The sequence below is a fragment of the Carassius carassius genome, chromosome 15 (assembly GCF_963082965.1).
Source record: "Carassius carassius chromosome 15, fCarCar2.1, whole genome shotgun sequence".
NCBI classification, from domain to species: domain Eukaryota; kingdom Metazoa; phylum Chordata; class Actinopteri; order Cypriniformes; family Cyprinidae; genus Carassius; species Carassius carassius.
In genome coordinates, this window is record NC_081769.1 from 22,424,375 (window position 1) to 22,443,311 (window position 18,937).

The window sequence follows — 18,937 nt, forward strand, 5'->3', positions numbered from 1 at the left end:
TTTTGTTGCTCCGCTTGCGTCCGGTGTAGACACAGTGTAAAAAATTTTCTACAGTTGCAATGAGCAATTTTAACACGCATTAGTCAGGCATTAACCAGGTTTACGTGTATTCAGATGATTGGCTATTATTTTGCTTAGATGGCTGAGTACTATTCGTTATGCATAAACTATGATAGAGATGCATTTACTGAATAAATTCCTGGATTCATTGGAAAATGTCATGTACCCATGTGTTAGTTTGCCAGAGAGCATGTAAATCTGACTAAACTCCGGAGGAGGCCAGCTGGGAGACAGCTAAACTCTCGGATGAGGCTCTTCTCTCAACTTTTCCGTTTGAGGCTCTTTGGAGATCCTGATTTATGCACCTTACCCTGAAGGCATCTTCCCTCCATATCACTCTCTTTCTCCTCTTCTCTGCTTCTCTCTCCGTCTGTCTCCATTTCCTGTGCTCACCCTCTCGTTTTTCTGCATTTCTCCGTGGAGAAGTCCGGATTGTTAGAGCCCTGGAGAAGGACGATATGTCACGTCGTGCAAATCATGTCGCTTAGTTCCTCTGCCTCGTCTCCTCATGCATTCCTTCACTCTCAGCTCACAGCTTGAGAGGTTACACATTAACTGTGGAGAACTTTCTGGAAAACTGTGCAAGGAGAGGTTGAGGAGAAATTGCAGGTTTGAGATTTGGAAAAGTTAAAGTTGCCATTTTAGACTCTTATATCTTGTTTTCCCCAGTGTCTATTTATGGTATTCAAGAATTCTTGCCACAAAAGTATCCATAATGTATATTTTCTTTTTAGAAGCACAATATAATCCTTTTTCTTTAGGAAGACACATTATATCTGTGTCATATCGGTTTTTAAGTTATCAGTATTTGCCGAAATTGATTACAGAGACAATTTATAAGAGACATGCCACTTCCTCAATCCTCCATACAACTATATAAGGAAAACCTGTAACGGCAAAGATGGCGGTTGTATGCATATATCCGGCCCCCCCGCTGGAAAGCCAATCATCTGCTTTTAACAGTCAAGCCGGGAAACATTTAAGCCTATCGTCTGGTTCCACTGACGTACGCGCACAGTTGAGGAACCCTTGCGCATGCGTAGTAAAAGTATAACCTGTGGGAAAAAGGCGTTTTAAACCTTATTTTGGGGCAAAGTGCTAAAAAAATTTCAGCGATTTTTTTTTTTTTTTTTTTTTTTTTTTTTTTTTTTTTTTTTTAAATTTTTTTCTACGCCCTCCGCGCTTTTCAGCGCACGTCGAAACTACGGTCAAAACCGAAGTAGCACACATACTTCGGGCCGAAATATCAAAACTGTTGAGCAAAGGGGCTGTAGAGCCTGTGTCTCAAGCTCAAAACGAGGGGGGGCTGTACAGCAGATACTTTCTGGTGCCCAAGAGAGACGGGGGTCTCAGGCCCATACTGGATCTAAGACAGCTGAACAAGGCATTGATGAAACGCAGTTTCAAAATGCTTACGACCAGGAAACTCCTCGCACAGATTCGCAGAGGGGAATGGTTCATGTCAATAGATCTGAGGGACGCGTATTTTCAAATACAGATAGCGTCAAACCACAGGCGATATTTGAGATTCGCCTTCGAGGGCCTGGCATACCAGTTTACAGTCTTCCGTGGCTCCTCGTACGTTTACGAGGTGCATGGATGCAGCGCTCGCTCCTCTCAGACTCAGAGGCATGCAAGTGCTGGATTATTTGGACGACTGGCTGGTTCTGGCCCGATCACGAGCGGAGCTCGTGGACCACAGGGCCGTTTTACTCGATCACATCGAGAAGCTTGGCCTCAGTGTCAATTGGGCGAAGAGTTCGCTGAACCCCAGTCAGACGATTCTGTTTCTGGGTATAGTTCTGAACTCGTGTTCCATGACGGCGCGGCTGTCACCACAGCTCGTGATGGGCATTCAGCGCGCAGCGAGTTCTTTCCGCTGCGGCGCGACCATGTCGCTCAAACACTGTCAGAAGATGCTGGGCCTCATGGCTCAGTTCAGTAGTGTCTCATCTCTGGCTCTGCAGCTGGGAATGCTCCGCATGCGCCCCCTGCAGTTCTGGCTGAAGACGCGGGTGCCGGGCAGAGCGTGGGCGTCTGGCCGGCGGCATCTCAAGGTCACACAGCTCTGGCACCTTGGACAGCGAACGGCTGGTACCGATCAGGTGTAAGCCTGGGGACTTCCCCGAATGTGAAGATGGTGTCGACAGACGCCTCCACTTCGGGATGGGCTCGAGGGCAGACCGTCCTTTGGCCTATGGTCAGAACGGGAAAAGCTCCATCATATCAACTGTCTAGAAATGCTGGCAGTGGAGAACGCGCTGATGCGCTTTTGTCCCCAAATCAAGGATCACCACATCTTAGTCCGTTCGGACAACATGTCTGTGGTGTCCTACATAAATCGCCAGGGTGGTCTCGGGTCCTGAAACCTGTACAGGCTAGCGGAACGCCTCCTGGTCCAGAGGCAATTGTTCCTACGGGCGAATAGTCTCTACACCCGCAAACAGTCCGGCTGTTGTGGGAGAGATTTGGCAGGGCGGAGGTGGGCCTCTTCGCGTCCCACGAAAACGCTCACTGCCCTGCGTTCTTTTCAAAGAACGAAAGCACGCTGTCACGGGAATGGCCATGCTGCCCGCTTTATGCTTTCCCTCCCGTCTCCCTCCTTCCGCAGGTGATGGAACGGGTGAGAGAAACGAGATGTTCAATACTGCTTGTAGCACCTCTTTGGATGAACCAACCATGGTTCCCAGATTTGATGCAGTTAGCAGATATCGCCCCGTGGCCGGTACCGTTGAGAAGGGACCTCCTCTCGCAGGCCAGGGGCTCGATTTGGCACCCTCAACCGGAGTTGTGGTCCCTCCATGTGTGGGCGCTCAACGGTTACCCGCTGATCTCGCAGTGGGAGTGCTAAATACCATCACTCAGGCTAGAGCTCCGTCAACACGACGTCTGTATGCCTCGAAGTGGTCGGTGTTCTCCAGCTGGTGCACAGCTCGAGGTTATTCACCCCTTAGTTGTGAGGTGACGGAGGTCCTCTCCTTCCTACAGGAGCTGTTGGATAAGGGCAGAGCCCCATCCACGCTCAAAGTTTATGTGGTGGCTATCGCGGCGTTTTCTGAAATGGCGCTCGGTCAGTTAATAGGAAGGAATGATTTAGTCATCCGGTTCCTCAGAGGAGCTAGGAGGCTGAATCCTCCCAGACCTCCGTCAGTCCCTATGTGGGACCTCGCGGCGGTTTTGGAGGCCTTGAAGGGTCCCCCTTTTGAGCCTATCCAATTGGTTAGTCTTCAGCATCTGTCGTTCAAGACAATATTCTTGTTGGCTCTCGCTTCGGTGAAGCGTGTGGGTGATTTGCACGCACTCTCGGTGAGCCAGTCGTGCTTGGAGTTTGGGCCCAATGACTCAAGGGTCATACTCAAACCTAGGCATGGTTATGTGCCGAAATCCCTCAACACACCGTTTCGGGCTCAGGTTATTGCCCTGTCTGCCCTGCCGGTGTCAGGAGAGGATAGAGACTCGAGTCTTCTTTGCCCTGTCAGGGTTTTAAGAGCTTATGTGTCTCGCTCTGCTGCCTTTCGGCAGACGGAGCAGCTGTTTGTCTCGTTCGGTGGACGTTCCAAGGGAATGGCTGTTTCGAGACAGACTCTATCCAGATGGATAGTTGACGCCATAGCGTTAGCTTACGCTTCCAGGGGCCTTCAGTGCCCGTTGGGCGTCAGAGCACACTCCACAAGAGGCGTCGCCTCGTCGTGGGCGTGGTCTACTGGGATCTCCTTGCAGGATATATGTATGGCGGCAGGTTGGGCCTCGCCGTCTACATTTATCAGGTTCTATAACCTGGAGGTTCCCGCCTTGCAAGCAAGGCTGCTGTCGGTATAGTCGAATCAGGGCCCTGAGGGGAATTCTGAGTTCACGAGCGCTATGCGCTGCCGACTGTTATATGGGCAGTATTGCGTAAGACCCGCATTGCCACATTGGTCAGGCCTTGCCTCGGCTGTGTGATGTCATATTGCCGCATCTACGGATGCTGCTAGATATGGGATGGAGGGCTTTCCCCCTTTCTGTCCTGGACTCTCTGTGAGTCCCTCAGGTGACTGTGCACTGTAAATCCTGGGCGTTGCTTCAGGTTTATTGGTGTGATCCCTGCGCGCACGGCGTTTTACATTGGGTTCCCGTAGCGTCTTAAGCTAAGACGCAGTACGAGAGAGCTCTCGTAAGAGAACGTACTCGGTTACTAAACGTAACCTCGGTTCTCTCTAGAAGAGCGAACGAGTACTGCGTTCTCTGCCGTGCGTACGATTCACTCTGGTTCGCTTTGGCGATGAAATAAATCAGGTGAGTCAGCCTTTTCGAGCTCCTTTTATAGGTTGGGCCACACCCGTTTCGGCGGGAAGTGGCAAGAAGGGCGCGAAGCACCCTTATTGGTCTGATGTTGCATCAACCTGCGCTCGATAGGCTGTGCAGTTGCCGCAGAACAAGCCAATGAGCGAACGAGCCATCTCGCCTATGGCTGTGTACTGCTGCAAATGCGCTTTACAAAAATACAAAATTAAGGATAATTTTTTGCTTCAGTATTTCGTGAAAAGAGACTTTTCCCGTAGCGTCTTAAGCTAAGACGCAGTACTCGTTCGCTCTTCTAGAGAGAACCGAGGTTACGTTTAGTAACCGAGTACGTTTTTATGTCCTAGTGACCAGTGAAAGTGCAGTTCTGACTCTATGCCCATTCATTTAGATAGGAGCCTGGTCTTGTTAGTCTGAAATAGCTGCCCGGAGGTGTTGCCAAGATGGCCGAGTGGCACGACTTGCCTAAAAGGACTTTGGCTGAACTCAAAGATCTAAGACTTTTTCTGTTCACACAAAAGGCCTATTTCTCTCAAATATTGTTCACAAATCTGTGTTAGTGAGCACTTCTGCGGTATCTGCAGTGTCAAAACTGGGAATACAAAGCCAGAATGTAGTAACTTCACTTACTGCGGTTTGCCAATTAGCTTGGATTTTGTAGTTACTGCAATTTTGACACTCTTGTTTCTCTGAAACGGGACATAATTGAACCAGGAGACTTTGTCACAAGACCGAACAGATTTCAAAAGCCCATTTTAGGAATTAACTCAATTTTGACCAGCTGTGTAGTTACTGCACTTTGCCTTTGGACGGCAGAATAGATGGTCAATCTTTGACATAGAACCAATCCAGTGCTGTTCCTGTTTTAATTCCCCTCAATTTTTCTCTATCCCTGTGAGTCACTGGGCAGTGTAAGGTCCGGTGAGCTTCAGCTGGTTCAGTAGGTGGTAATCCGTTAGGGATGACACACAATGTGACGCTGAATACCAGAATGCCCATAGGACCCTCTCAACCGCACTGGTGTGTGTGTGTGTGTGTGTGTGTGTGTGTGTGTGTGTGTGTGTGTGTGTGTGTGTGTGTGAACCAGCCATCTTTGTGAGGACGTCTCTCTCTAGCCCTGCAGGGTGAATATCTGTGGATTTGTACACGTATATGTGTGTCACCCAACACACATATACGTTTTGTTTTGTTTTGTTTTTGTTTTTTTCGTTTTTTTCTGTGAACAACACAGGTCGGGAGCTTCTGCTCTGCCTCTGACTAACAATAAAAACTAGCACACTGTTCACACATACAGCTCCCATAGAGGAACAAAACAAAACAACCATGGAACACACACCATCCACCTGTCCACAAACATTTATACAACACTGGATTTCAGTCTCCCAAAAGTCTATGCAAAAACCACCAATCAGTATTTAAAACATGTCCTTAATGGTATTTACAGTTTAATGACACTGTAAAGAAAGGTGTGTTTTACAAGAAACATACTTATATTTATTTGTGATATCAAATTCTGAATGAAAACAAACAAATTTTGTTCACTATAGTTGTAAACAATTCACCAGTGAATCACAATTCTTTTTCTCAATAGATTCTGAATCGGAAGTGAAAATATTAAAGAGACCATTCATCCAAAAAATGATGTTCTGTTCTGTCATTTACTCGGCTTCACGTCTTTTTGCCCAAACAATGAACATCATTGGGGTCCAAATCAACAAGGAATTGATTGGACATTTTTAAAAATGTCTTAGTGTTGTATTTCTAGGGTTCTTTAGTTGGCTCAGTGTGTGTAAGGTTCTTTTTTTCCTCTCTCTGGTCAGATGTCTTCTCTGGAGCAGGAAGGAGAGGAGGTGGTGGGTCAAGCCCGTTGCCCTTTCGAATCCCGCCAGTCCAACGTTGGCCTGTTTGCCGGTGAGTTGGCAGAGCAGCAGCCGTCTGGGGAGGTAGACATGAAATCTCCTATAATCTCACTAGTGTTCCACTGACATTTTACAAAGCGCAGGAAGTCGCAGTAAGACAGCGGTGATCACAGAAGCACAGAGATTCAAAAGGGACATGTGGGAGATGAGACGAGTGTCTCTTTTTTTCTTCTTTGTAACACATACATACTGAACTGAACTGAGCTTAGCTCCGCTGTGTGGGGTTCGTGTTGTTTTGATTTATCGATACTTATTTCTCACCTCACTTCCCAGGCGGTGACTTTTATTCAGCCACAATGACAGATTTTCTAGCAAGTGATGCAGTGATTTACCGAAGTTTAGGAGAAAGCAGCCCTGTCCTGCGTACCGTAAAGTACGACTCAAAATGGCTACGAGGTGCGTCCCCTGTTATTCAGATACCTACATTTATTTTCTGTAGCCTTTTAGTTTCTAATCACGTCTTTGTTTATTTAGAGCCTCATTTTCTTCATGCCATTGAGTACGGAAACTACATCTACTTCTTTCTCAGCGAGATTGCTGTAGAGTACACCACCCTTGGCAAGGTCAGACACTTCAGTTCATTTCTTCAATATACTGCAAAAATCCTTTGTCTTAATCATTACATTTGTCTTGTTTTCCAAGAAAAATCATGTAAAGATCCTTAAAAGATACGTTTACATTTACTGTTAAGATTGGTTTTCAGTTTATTGATTATTTCTTTATTTTGTTTGGTATCATTTTATCCAGTATAGAGACCAATTTTCTATTAACTCTTTGCTTAGCATGCTTATTATTAACAAATTAGCTGTTTATTAGTGCTTATAAAGCACATATTCTGCAAGAGCATTTTATACATCCCCAATACCTAAACTTAACAACTACCTTACGAACTATTAATAAGCAGCAAATTAGTCGTTTATTAAGGCGAAAGTTATAGTTTGTTAATAGTGTGACCTTTTTTTTCATTTTCTGGTAAAGCCAACAAGAACAAATTATTTGCCAATGTAGGTCTGAAAAATGTCTCTCACTTCCTTACTTTTTTTTTTATGTCTCATTTACTTACGCCAGGTTGTGTTCTCTCGGGTCGCTCGCGTGTGTAAGAATGATAACGGTGGCTCTCCAAGGGTTCTAGAGCGCTACTGGACGTCTTTCCTGAAAGCCCGATTAAACTGTTCGGTTCCGGGTGATTCATTTTTCTACTTTGACGTTCTTCAGTCATTAACCAATGTCATGCAGATCAACCACAGGCCTGCGGTGTTAGGTGTCTTCACCACTCAAGCCAACAGGTATGGAGTCTCACCATAATACGATTTGTAATTCCATATACACTTCAACAGCAGCATTCATTTATTAAAATCCAATCCATTTGATTTATTTATGAGTAGTTTCTTTCTTGGAATAAAAACTCCTCAGTAAAAAAAACTCCCTTTATCTCCTCAGTATCACCGGTTCTGCTGTATGTGCATTCTACATGGATGACATAGAGAAAGTGTTTAATGGGAAGTTTAAGGAGCAGCGAAACAGCGAGTCAGCCTGGACGCCAGTTCCTGATGAAATGGTGCCCAAACCACGGTGAGTCATGAAGGGTTATCGCTAAAATCAGTAAATACTTTTATAATAATTAGAAATATTAAGTTAAAACAATGGAGTGTAGTCTTCAAATAGTAAACAGTCAATAAAAAGAGAAAGTAAATATCATAATGTATATTATAACTATAGAAGGAAGAACGCACCACATTCTATAATAATAAATAATAAATGCTGTTCTTCTGAACTTTCTATTCGTCTAAAAAAGTATGCAACATACCTCAGTTTCACAAAAATATTAAGTAACACAACTGTTTAGACACTGATAACAAAAAGAAATGGTTGAGCAGCAGGTTAGCACATTAGAATGATTTCTGAAGGATCATGTGGCACTGAAGACTGAATAAATGGCTGCTGGCAATTCAGCTTTGCCTTCACAGGAATAAATTACTTCTTAAAATGTATAGAAAAAAGATATTTTAAATTGTAATAATATTTCGCAATACTACTGTTTTTACTGTTTGAAAAAATAAATGCAATATCTCTAAAGTAAGATGAAAGCATCACACGAAAGCATGTACTAATAAACAAATCAAATATAACACACCACATACATGTACACACAAGTGATAAATAATAGACTTCCTCATCATCTTGCTCAGCATGATATACCTCGACCGGTTCTCTGGAGCTGTGACAGCAGCCTGTTCGGCCCGATGGACTCCGAAAACAGCTTTTATTTAACAGTGGCAGATGGTTGGAATGGTTCTTGTTAATTGTGTGTGTGTGAGCGCTGTTTTTGCAAATCATCTCCATGAGGCTTCATGGGAAATAGTTTTTCTATAGTTTTTTTTTTTTAATATTTATCTCTATCTCTTTTTAGGCCGGGGTCTTGTGCTGGTGACGGCCCTGCTGCTGGTTATAAGTCCTCCACAGATTTCCCTGATGAAACTCTTATATTCATTAAGTCTTATCCGCTAATGGATGAGGCTGTACCGTCTGTCAACAACCGACCCTGCTTCACACGAACCACCAGCAGGTACACACACACACGTGCTCCCATAGAAATTATACACTCGACCACTCATTATTTTAGCACTCTTTATTTCTCCAGTTGCTTTCTTAACATCTGCATCTCTTTCTCCAGAGAGGAGGCAGCCGATATTAGGGCTGGAGAATAAATAAGCATTTAGTGTTGTGATGGAAAGACATGTTTGTGATTTGTTTTGTTGACTTATTAGCTTATGTTCCTGATGTAGGTTCAAGTTGACCCAGATCGCTGTGGACACAGCAGCTGGCCCATATAAGAACTACACGGTTCTGTTTCTGGGTTCAGAAAACGGACGAGTCCTGAAGATTCTCGCCGGCATGCACCCAAACTCCACCTATAGCACGCAGGTTTTGGAGGACATAGATGTTTACAACCCCAACAAGTGAGTTAGATTGCATGCACATATAGTGGAAATAGCTATAATGAATAATTATCATTTATAAAAATTATTAACCTTTAAAGACAGACCTACTATGAGCTATGATATATGATATACTATGAAATGTAATTTTACTATGGAATAACATCATTAAATCAATAGTTTTATATTTCTCCTTTGTTTTTAATTCAGTTCTTTTCTCATTGTTTTTTAATTCTGAGTTTCTTGGGACTGTAGTACTTTTTTGTTGCGTCTAACTTTCCAATACTTTTTTTTGCTTCAAATCAAATTTTGTAATGTAGTGATTCACATTGTAGCTGGTTGGTTTAGTTCATGACTTATATACAACTCTTTAACAGATACTTTTTTTAACCCCTATGGGAGATATACTTCTAAAGCCAAGGCTGCTGAAAAAACTGGGATAGTATGAAGGGATACTAAGAGACAAACAGGACACAAAGGGAGAGGAGAGAGGGATACAGGACTGGGTTAAGATCTCGAGGACTCTAACTTGAGTTGCCCGGGGCACTGATAAACCATATGTCAGAGCACTGCCCATGAAACTTTGGCTCTGGTGCTGATCTGCATTTTGATTGAGTTTATTCTAGAATACCCATGAATCAGACAAGCCTGAGAAACAGTGTGTGTTGAGTGAGTTTTTAGTGTGAACAGAGCTGAAGACACAAAATTGTTATTGCAGTTGTCAGATTTTGATTATTTGAAATATGTTATCAAAACCATTTCAGTTTTTATTCAAGTAGATAAGAGCTGTACCAAAACGTCTGCTTGGTGGACTGACTTGCCGTAAAGGGATTTTAGGTCGACCCAGAGCAGGAAACTAAGCACCAGATAAAATGTCACTTGTCTGAGCAAACACAGCTCCACCTAGAAGGTTCTTTACAAACACGTCTTCACTCTCAGCTCTTTTTCATTCACTTCACACTCATTGACAAGTCTCAGGCAAATATAAACATGCACACACATAACCCCAAACTCAATGTCGACAGAGGCGTTTGATTAAGAGAGAATCTCTCCTGCAGTAAATGGGACGGATGGTACGTGTGGAGCTGTAATTGTACTCTTGGGATCTTGCCCATGTTTGTGTTCCTCTTGTGTATCTGACAACCAGCCTCAACTCCAGCTGAGACTCACAAGTTCCACAACAAAATGTGACCACATCTTCATGCAACATTGCTCACTTTTTCTCCTGAAAACCCCACCTTGTGTAAAAGTTAGCCTGATGCAAAAACATGATGCAAAGGATTTATTTGGATTATTACAGATACTGAGGAAAATGAATTACAGTCAACCTTTATGGCATGACCTTCTTCAATCAACTCAATGGGGGTGACTCATCTGTGTGGACACATATTGGATTTCTTTTTATATTGGATTTTTCTTTTTTTTCTTTTTCTCTTCTTTATTGGGGATTCTATAAGATAAGAATCCGAAGCTGCTCTTTTCCATAAAATGAAAACATATTTTGATCAGGAGGACATGACTACTCCATATAGTAGTTCATATTTTTTATGTTTAGAAAGTCTTTATTCATTTTTATTATTAGTCATTTTAGTACATTAAGTTACAATGAATTGCCTTGGCACAAAGTTTTTTTTAATTTTAGTTAATTTTAGTTAAAGGTTTTTTTTATGGTTTTAGTTAACTATAATACACCTGTTGCTTACAAGTTTACAATTTATAGCTGAAATTACAAATTTAAGGTCACGTTTTGCCTTGCATTATGGGATACCGTATTCCATGCACCATACTTTTGTTATATACAGAACAATTTGTGAAATTTACAGGATAATTGTTATTCCATGCATTCAAAAAATATGCCTATTGCATTCTTATGGACGTAGTATGATGGCATGCAATTCTAAACATAAACTTTATTAGTAATAATGTTTATGTACATATATGGTACTTTTGAACACTCTTTAATCACTGACATAAAAATGGCATACCAGCACAAACCACTGTTTCTCTCCTCAGGTGTAATGTGCGTGGTGAAGACCGGAGGATTCTGGGATTGGAGTTGGACAAAGATCATCATGCCCTTTTTGTGGCGTTCTCAAGTTGCGTGATCCGCGTTCCACTCAGTCGCTGTTCTGACTATGACATCTGCAAAAAGTGAGTGACACAAAAACCCAGACCCACAATCATTCCCATTAAATATGTATAACATGTGAGAGTGCGCAATATATACAGTACAGTACTTTACTACATCTTTTAAGTATCTTTTACTATTTTAATCACGTTAACTCAGTGTTACTATTGTAGAGTAGTTTAAAACATTTATTGAAGATGGAACCAGCATCACAAACTCTATTCACGATGCAGTGCAGCAGCTCAGTCCTCAGAAAAATTTATGACAGTCGTGCAAGAATCTTCTAAAAAGTCCTGTGTGCTGGTTTGCTTTTGATCTATTATGGATAATGCTCTCCATAAGTGCGCTGAAAGCGGTGTATGTTTTCAAAGACAAGCATTCTTAAGTGCATTCAAATTTAAACACAGATAGATTTTAGAGGGCAAAAGGTTTTAGCTTATAGCCTCATAGTTACAGAGATGGGTCGTCATTGATGTAGACGTGTTTCCTCCATCACATGCTGCAGTCCTCGAGCCAGCATCACCACATGCTTCCACTACTCGCACGCAAATTAGAGCCATCTGATTGGTCACAGGCCAAGACACAGCATACAATTCCCCTTTTTTCCACACAGCTGTAGTTTGAGCATGCTGATAGACTGTTTCCTTATAAAAGATCTCCAAATCCTATCAGGGAATTTCAGTCCCAATTTCTTTCCAAAAACAATCCTGATGTCTGATCCAGCCATGTCTTAACTTTTTACCAATCTGTTAGCTCATGCCTGCTCAGCCTCAGGAGAAACACTCACACGAGATTCTCTGTAGACTTGTGAGAAAACATCTCCTTTTTTTCCCCCTCTGTTTTTTCGCTCATTGAATTTTTTTTCAGTGCTGGATGCAAAAACAGCTGTTTGTTTAAATACAAAGAGGATTCTTTTTTTCATCTCAAAGAATAAAAGAAGTTTGTTGTGGTCAGAAAGCTTTTTGTTTTTGTGCCATCCTGTATTCAAAGTTTAACACGGTGTAATTTCTGTGTGTCATTTTGCAAAAATAATGTTTTTTTTAACGGGTTGCCCCAAACTGTCTGCTATTGGTCGGTCAAACAGATAGCCCTGTGTTGGTCACAGTATGACAGTGAGATGTTTACACTTTTTCAAAGAAGTCCAGCTACAAACATGGAACCTAGAGTTATTTATTTTGAAAGAAAATCATGTTCACACATATCCTGTTGAAACTGGACGTTTGTGTGGGAAATATCAAAAGGTTTGTGAGTATTTATTTTAGAGCCAATAGTTTGCTAACTAATGCTATTTGCTAGTTGGTTGCAGGTGGTTTTGGGGGGTGTGACATTCTCATTGTAAAGAGCATTTGATTGGACAAAAATCAGTGCAGTACAGGAGGAGACATAAGTTGTTTTTTTGTTTTGTTTTTTTTCCAGTTCTACCAGAAGAGATATACTGACTTGTTTGTCTGGTAAATTGTTTATTTTGTGCCTTTTATTTTTTCAATGCAGAAGTAAGGTATTTCTTGTGAATGTGCACATTTCTTTATTAGCCACTATACTAAACCATTTGTATGATAACAAAGTACAATCAATAATAAAAATGTTTGCACTACAAACCAGTATGTTAATGATTAAGCTACTAATTTAAAATATAATGAAGAAAACCCAACTCTATGTATGTTTTCCAAGACTCTCATTTCCATTAAACATATATTTTATTGTACTGTTCCGGTTTTAATGCAAATAGAAACTTTTTTTATCAGTAAAAAAGTGGGATTTCAGTAAAATTTTACCTCAAAATGTTTTTATTTTATTTAAATTATATATATATATATCATATGTTAATTGAAAAAATATTGTATAATTTTACCTTGTTGTATTTTTGTTTATTTTGAATTTATTTTTTGTTTGTAACTCTTTTATTATTCCAACTCCGGTTTTGCCATGAAGATAGCCTTAGATGCTGACATGGCTAAAAATAATAATAACTACTACTAAAATACAATGCAAAATGGGAGTTTACAACATCCAACAGCATGACAGACTGTGAACTAAAATAACTGCCATTGGCTGACATTGAAAGCTTTGAACATTACAGTTAAAAACTGGATTTAAAGATAATGTGGATAGTATAGCCAAAGTAGTACTTTTGTCAATTTTTAGTAGGTCATTAACATATAGACGACTTTAAACCTAATAGACAGACTAAAAGTGACCCAGCTCTATTTCATTTTTCATATAAACTGGGATAAGAGAATGTATTTAATTATTTTAAGACATCTGAACTTTAACAACAGTGCTTAAGCATAGCAACCAACAGGCATAGCATGGGGAAATTAACAACCTGTGAAGAGGAAAAAATAGCAGAAAAATAGAAGTGACCTCTCTCTTTCACTCTGACTCACATCTAGTCACCTCACACATGCTTTTTTTGTCCTTTCTTTTCTCTCTTTCACTCTCTTTCCATCTCCCTCTCGATATCTCTCTCTCTCTCTCTCTCTCTCTCTCTCTCTCTCTCTCTCTCACTGTTTCTCCGAGCAGCTCGCCAGCTCTACCATGTATCTAAATCTCAGTTGGCCTCTGGCAAACACAACACACCTGTCAATCATGCAACACAAATACACGCACAAACACACACACACACTCACACGACTATACAGCAGTCACCCACACTCTTTCTCTCTCTCTCTCTCTCTCTCTCTCTCTCTCTCTCTCTCTCTTATTTTTATTTTTTATTTTATTCATTTTATTTTTTATTTTTTATTTTTTTATTTATTTTTTGCTCTCAGTCTGACTGAGTGTCTGACCAGCGAGAGGCAATAATGCTTTGTTATGGAGATGCTGTGTCTGGCTGTCCCTTCCAGCTTGTCACATACACTCGGAGAGAGAGGGGAAAGGGAAATTGGGGGGAGTATGGAGACAGTGAGCGAGGAAAACACACACAGCCTTTCCAGCACATGTGCTATGAGTTAACTCTGTGTGTGTGTGTGTGTGTGTGTGTGTGTGTGTGTGTGTGTGTGTGTGTTTTAGGAGCTGTCTGTCCTCGCGAGACCCTTACTGCATCTGGCTGAGTGCGGGGAACTGTGCCACAGTGGCGCCGGGATTCAAGTGAGTTAAAGCTACATCACGCGACCCTTCTATTAGTTCTGCCACAGTAAACACTTTTACAGTTCGTTAGAATAAAAGAGCTTACATGACTACTGAATTCTCCACACAAGTTTACTATAGAGTCGACAGTTTATTTCTTCAGCATACTTTGTTAAAGATCTTTTAGAGCTTATGTTACCATAAACATCCTTGAAACATCTGGGGAAAATCAGATGGTTGTAAAATGTCTTTAAAATTTATAACCAAGTGCAGTTACAGAATTTTACTAGACAGTCTATACAATGAACAGGATGACTTCATAGATAATATTCAAAATATTTTTGTAGTAAATTTAATATAGCAACCTGGGTTATAGATAACAATATAATTTCAATTGGTTTACATTGCATTAGGTATCAAACTCTAACAGTACAATACTTTTTGCAGCATTTATTAATTTGGGTTATCTCAGTTTCTACATTCACCAAAATAAATGAATAAATATCTCTGTGTATACTACCATTCAAAAAGTAGTATTTTTTTAAAATCCTTTTGAAAGAATGCATTTATTTAATCAAAAATACAGTAAAATAAGTTATATATTTTTAATATTATTACAATTTAAAATGACTGTATTCTATTTTAATATATTTTAAAATTAAATTTATTCTGTTAGGGCTAAGCTGAATTTTCAGCAACCCACTTTTTCGTTATTTCTTTTTATAATGTAGCTTTTTGTATGCGTCTTTGGTTCATAATTAATCTGGTTTGTAAAAGTGTTTATAATGCCTAATGCATTTAACTTATGTTAACCAAATGAACCTTATTGTAGTGTTACTCCATCATTTTAGAAACGTTTCTCGAGTGAATTAATTTTACCATCTGGTTAAAATTATAGTAAATTGGCCGTTTAAGTTGGAGCCAATAGCCTTGTAGGCAGCGCTTGGAGATATAACACATTTGCGCTTCAAGTAACTTGAGTTCTGGTCCACATTTGTGGTCCTTTCCTGAATCCTTCCTACTATCTCCCCCACTTTGCCTTCTATCAATTATTTATAGTGTCCTGTCCCATTAAAGACCAAAAAAAAAAACCTTCTTAAAATGCATTAACAGTGAATGCTTGTAAAAAGTGCATTGTTTTTGACGACATCACTGTTACACTCATTCACCCGGTCTGTTGATCTAATCGAATGCTTCAGACCAGATATATGTGCAGATATTTATCTCTGATAAACTATGAATATAATATGAATATGAATACTAATATGAAACTAAGAACGGTTATAGTGGCACATTAACATTTACAAATATTTGTAAAAGTAATTTGGGATCATTGCTGTGTAAGGTATCTGACAAGCCCATGCTGTTCTTTTTATTTTATTTATTATTATTGATGAGAATTTTACTTTTAATATTGTAGGACGGTAGAGAATAGACCGAAAACTGGACAGAAAATGGTCTGCTCTTTAATATCATGAGCATTTGTACTTACCACTGTGCTCTCACAAATTCACGCGACTTTATGAATATATCACATCCTGTGTTGACATTTTACATTTCTATGCACTTTATCAAAAGTGACTTGCATTGAATTCAAGGTATAATTTTAAGCTATATCACACTAACTTTGCTAGTGCCATGCTCTATCATTTGAGTTGATAGAAATACTCATTTTTAAATATCGTAGCAGTTGCATAGATCTCTGGCTGAAAGGGCATACTTACATCCCCACCATTTTCCAAAATATCAGCTTGTGCCAGGGATCTATCTGGTACTGTCTCTGCAATTGTCAAGCAGAAGTGCATTTGACTTGTGCGTGTTATAATAAGTGCAGATGCAGAGCTTGAATTTGTTATTATTAATGTTTTGCTGAGTGGTCGTTGCGGTGGAAAGCAACAGAGGCAATATTCTCCCCAGCACGCTCTGATGTTTTCCCGCTCGTGAGACGCATCCACTGACGTACAACTGCAATTTTGGTTTATTAAAAAAAGTTAAAACCCTAAACCCCTTGTACTCAAAGTGGAAATTTTACTGAGAGATCAGTGTTGTATTCTTAACGTGCTATTGCTGATCTGTGCGTTTGTCTACACACCAAACAAAATCCTGCGACATATGTAGAAATTTAGTTCTTTTGTTTAGCTGAATAATAATAATAATAATAAGTTTTATTTATATAGCGCCTTTCCAGAGCTCAAGGAGACTTTACAATAAACAAACAACAATAAAGGCAGTTGACAAAGACAGCAGACAGAACAACAGTAAGTGAGAATTGGGTAGATGGGGCAGCAACCAGCAGAAAAAAACTGAGAACTATAACATTCAGAAAATAGGTGTGTTTTGAGCATGGATTTGAATTCAGAGATAGTGTTAACAGAACGGAGTGATCGGGGGAGAGAGTTCCACATTTTGGGCGCAACAACACTGAATGATCTGCCCCCCATTGAAGCAAGGCGATGCCGAGGGACAACGAGAAGGCTGGAATCAGCGGATCGTAAAGAGCGAGGAGGGGTGTAGGGGAGAAGCAGGTTACAGAGGTAGGGGGGAGCCAGGCCGTGCAGAGACTTAAAAGTGAGAAGGAGAATTTTGAATTTAATACGGTAAGCCACAGGAAGCCAGTGAAGATCATGCAGAATTGGAGCAATATGTGCAGAACGCTTGGTGTGGGTGAGTAGTCTGGCAGCAGAGTTTTGAATGTATTGTAATTTGGAAATGGAGCTAGCTGATAGGCCAATGAAAAGTGCATTGCAGTAATCAAGACGTGAGGTGACAAATGCATGGATGACAGTTTCAGCATCTGAGATACTGATAAAGGGACGGAGCTGAGCGATACGACGTAGATGAAAGAATGCCAATTTAGTGACGGAATTAATGTGAGAGTGGAAAGATAGAGAGGAATCAAAAATTACACCTAGATTTTTTAACAGTACTAGATGAGCCAGCGATCTCACAGGTGAAGTTGGTAGGAATTTTATTAGTGAGTGATGAAGGTCCAGTGAAAATAATCTCAGTTTTTTTGAATGCCTTTTTATACACTTTCTCTGTAACCTGGTCACAGTCTTTAATGATATTTTCTGGCCATAAACTCAATTATTGACTCTTAATGTGTCCTTATGTGAGTATTGATCGCTATAAAGAGAGATGGGGAATCATTTCATCTTGAACTCATGAAAATGATTACGTACACAGCACATTTCCAGACCGCTGCCAACAAAATGGAAGGAACTTGCTGAGAGTACTTATCAATGTCCCATAAGAGCTTTGGTTTACTTCAGCATTCAATTATATGCTTCCACAGCCAAACTTATGTCAGAGTCATACATCTTGTGCTGTCAGATGTCATGAAGTCTTCTGTAATCATACAGCGCATTAAAATTATAAAGAGCTTTAGAATCTTGGCTAAAACCGTGAATTTTGGTTTCTGTCATAGAAACCAGATGCAACAGCACTGAAAATGTAAAACTGATCTAGATAGAATGATAGTGTTTTGTCAATAATACCTTAAAAATACAATAAACTAGATCAATTCAACAGAAAGATGCATAGCAAATTTGAATTAAACGTTAAACAAATGAAATACACTTTGATTCAAAACTTAGTTTGCCAGTGCGTTTATTTAATGCTGTTATTCAGCAAGCATGCATTAAATTGTGACCAGACTAACTGGTTGTCACATTAAACAAACTGTGATTGGTCACTTGGCCCTTCCTGATAGGCTTTTGGCCTGAATACACCACAAGAAACTTTATGCTGACTTTAAATCTGGTGACATGAGAACAAGAAATAAGATAAGAGAAACTTTAGTTCCAGAGCGAACTGTGTGTTTAAATGCTAATCAGCGTCTAATGAAATTCTACAAGACTGAGAGGGTGAAATGTAAGAAAAGAGGGCAATAGATGTACGATGGTAATACTTTGACTTGCTCATTTTTTAGAACAATTCTGCTGCTTGTTTTTTTTTTTTGGGGGGGGGGGGGGTGGGTGCAGCGTACTGCGGATAGGAGAATATGAAGAAAAATATGACTTCATTATCTTTTGTGATATTTTCTCTTTGTGTTCTTCTTTTCCCTATTCGCTCTCTCCCAGGGGCAATTTAATCTCCATATGATGAGAGAGAGTGTTTGTGCTAATGTGTGTGTGTGTGCAAGTGTGTTGGCCAATTCGGGTATAATGAAAGCATGCATCTCAGAGGCATATTGATGCTCAGATATTATGCACCTGCAAGATCCTAGTTTACCACTTTATGCAGGAGATTTTTTTATCTTGTCCTTCCATTTATCCTTCAATATGAGATGATGTCATCCTGCTCTCTCTCTCTTTCCCTCTCGTTCTGTCACTCTCTCCCCTCTCAGGTTAATGGAAATAAGGACTTTAAATCATGTCAGGTAGAGAGGGCTGATTCTCAGATAGATTGAATATGCAGGGCAGGGTGAGGCAGGAGAACGGCAGGTGCCTCGACAGCGCTGAAATGGGGGGTCGGCGTTAGATGAGAAGTTATGTTTATACACAAGCTTGTTTTTTTTTCTTGTTTTTTTTCTTTTCTCT

General features: G+C 40.5%; 1 protein-coding gene across 4 annotated transcripts in view; it reads left to right on the forward strand.

The window, feature by feature from the left end:
* Positions 1–18,937, forward strand: part of sema6e (sema domain, transmembrane domain (TM), and cytoplasmic domain, (semaphorin) 6E) — a 146,887-nt gene that overhangs the window by 100,579 nt on the left and 27,371 nt on the right. For all 4 annotated transcript variants that reach the window (XM_059568012.1, XM_059568011.1, XM_059568010.1 and 1 more), the window contains 9 exons: positions 6,162–6,252; positions 6,534–6,656; positions 6,735–6,823; positions 7,329–7,546; positions 7,701–7,832; positions 8,671–8,826; positions 9,047–9,220; positions 11,213–11,350; positions 14,340–14,417. In XM_059568012.1, the coding sequence (XP_059423995.1) occupies positions 6,162–6,252; positions 6,534–6,656; positions 6,735–6,823; positions 7,329–7,546; positions 7,701–7,832; positions 8,671–8,826; positions 9,047–9,220; positions 11,213–11,350; positions 14,340–14,417 (1,199 nt within the window). The remainder of the gene's footprint in view (positions 1–6,161; positions 6,253–6,533; positions 6,657–6,734; positions 6,824–7,328; positions 7,547–7,700; positions 7,833–8,670; positions 8,827–9,046; positions 9,221–11,212; positions 11,351–14,339; positions 14,418–18,937) is intronic.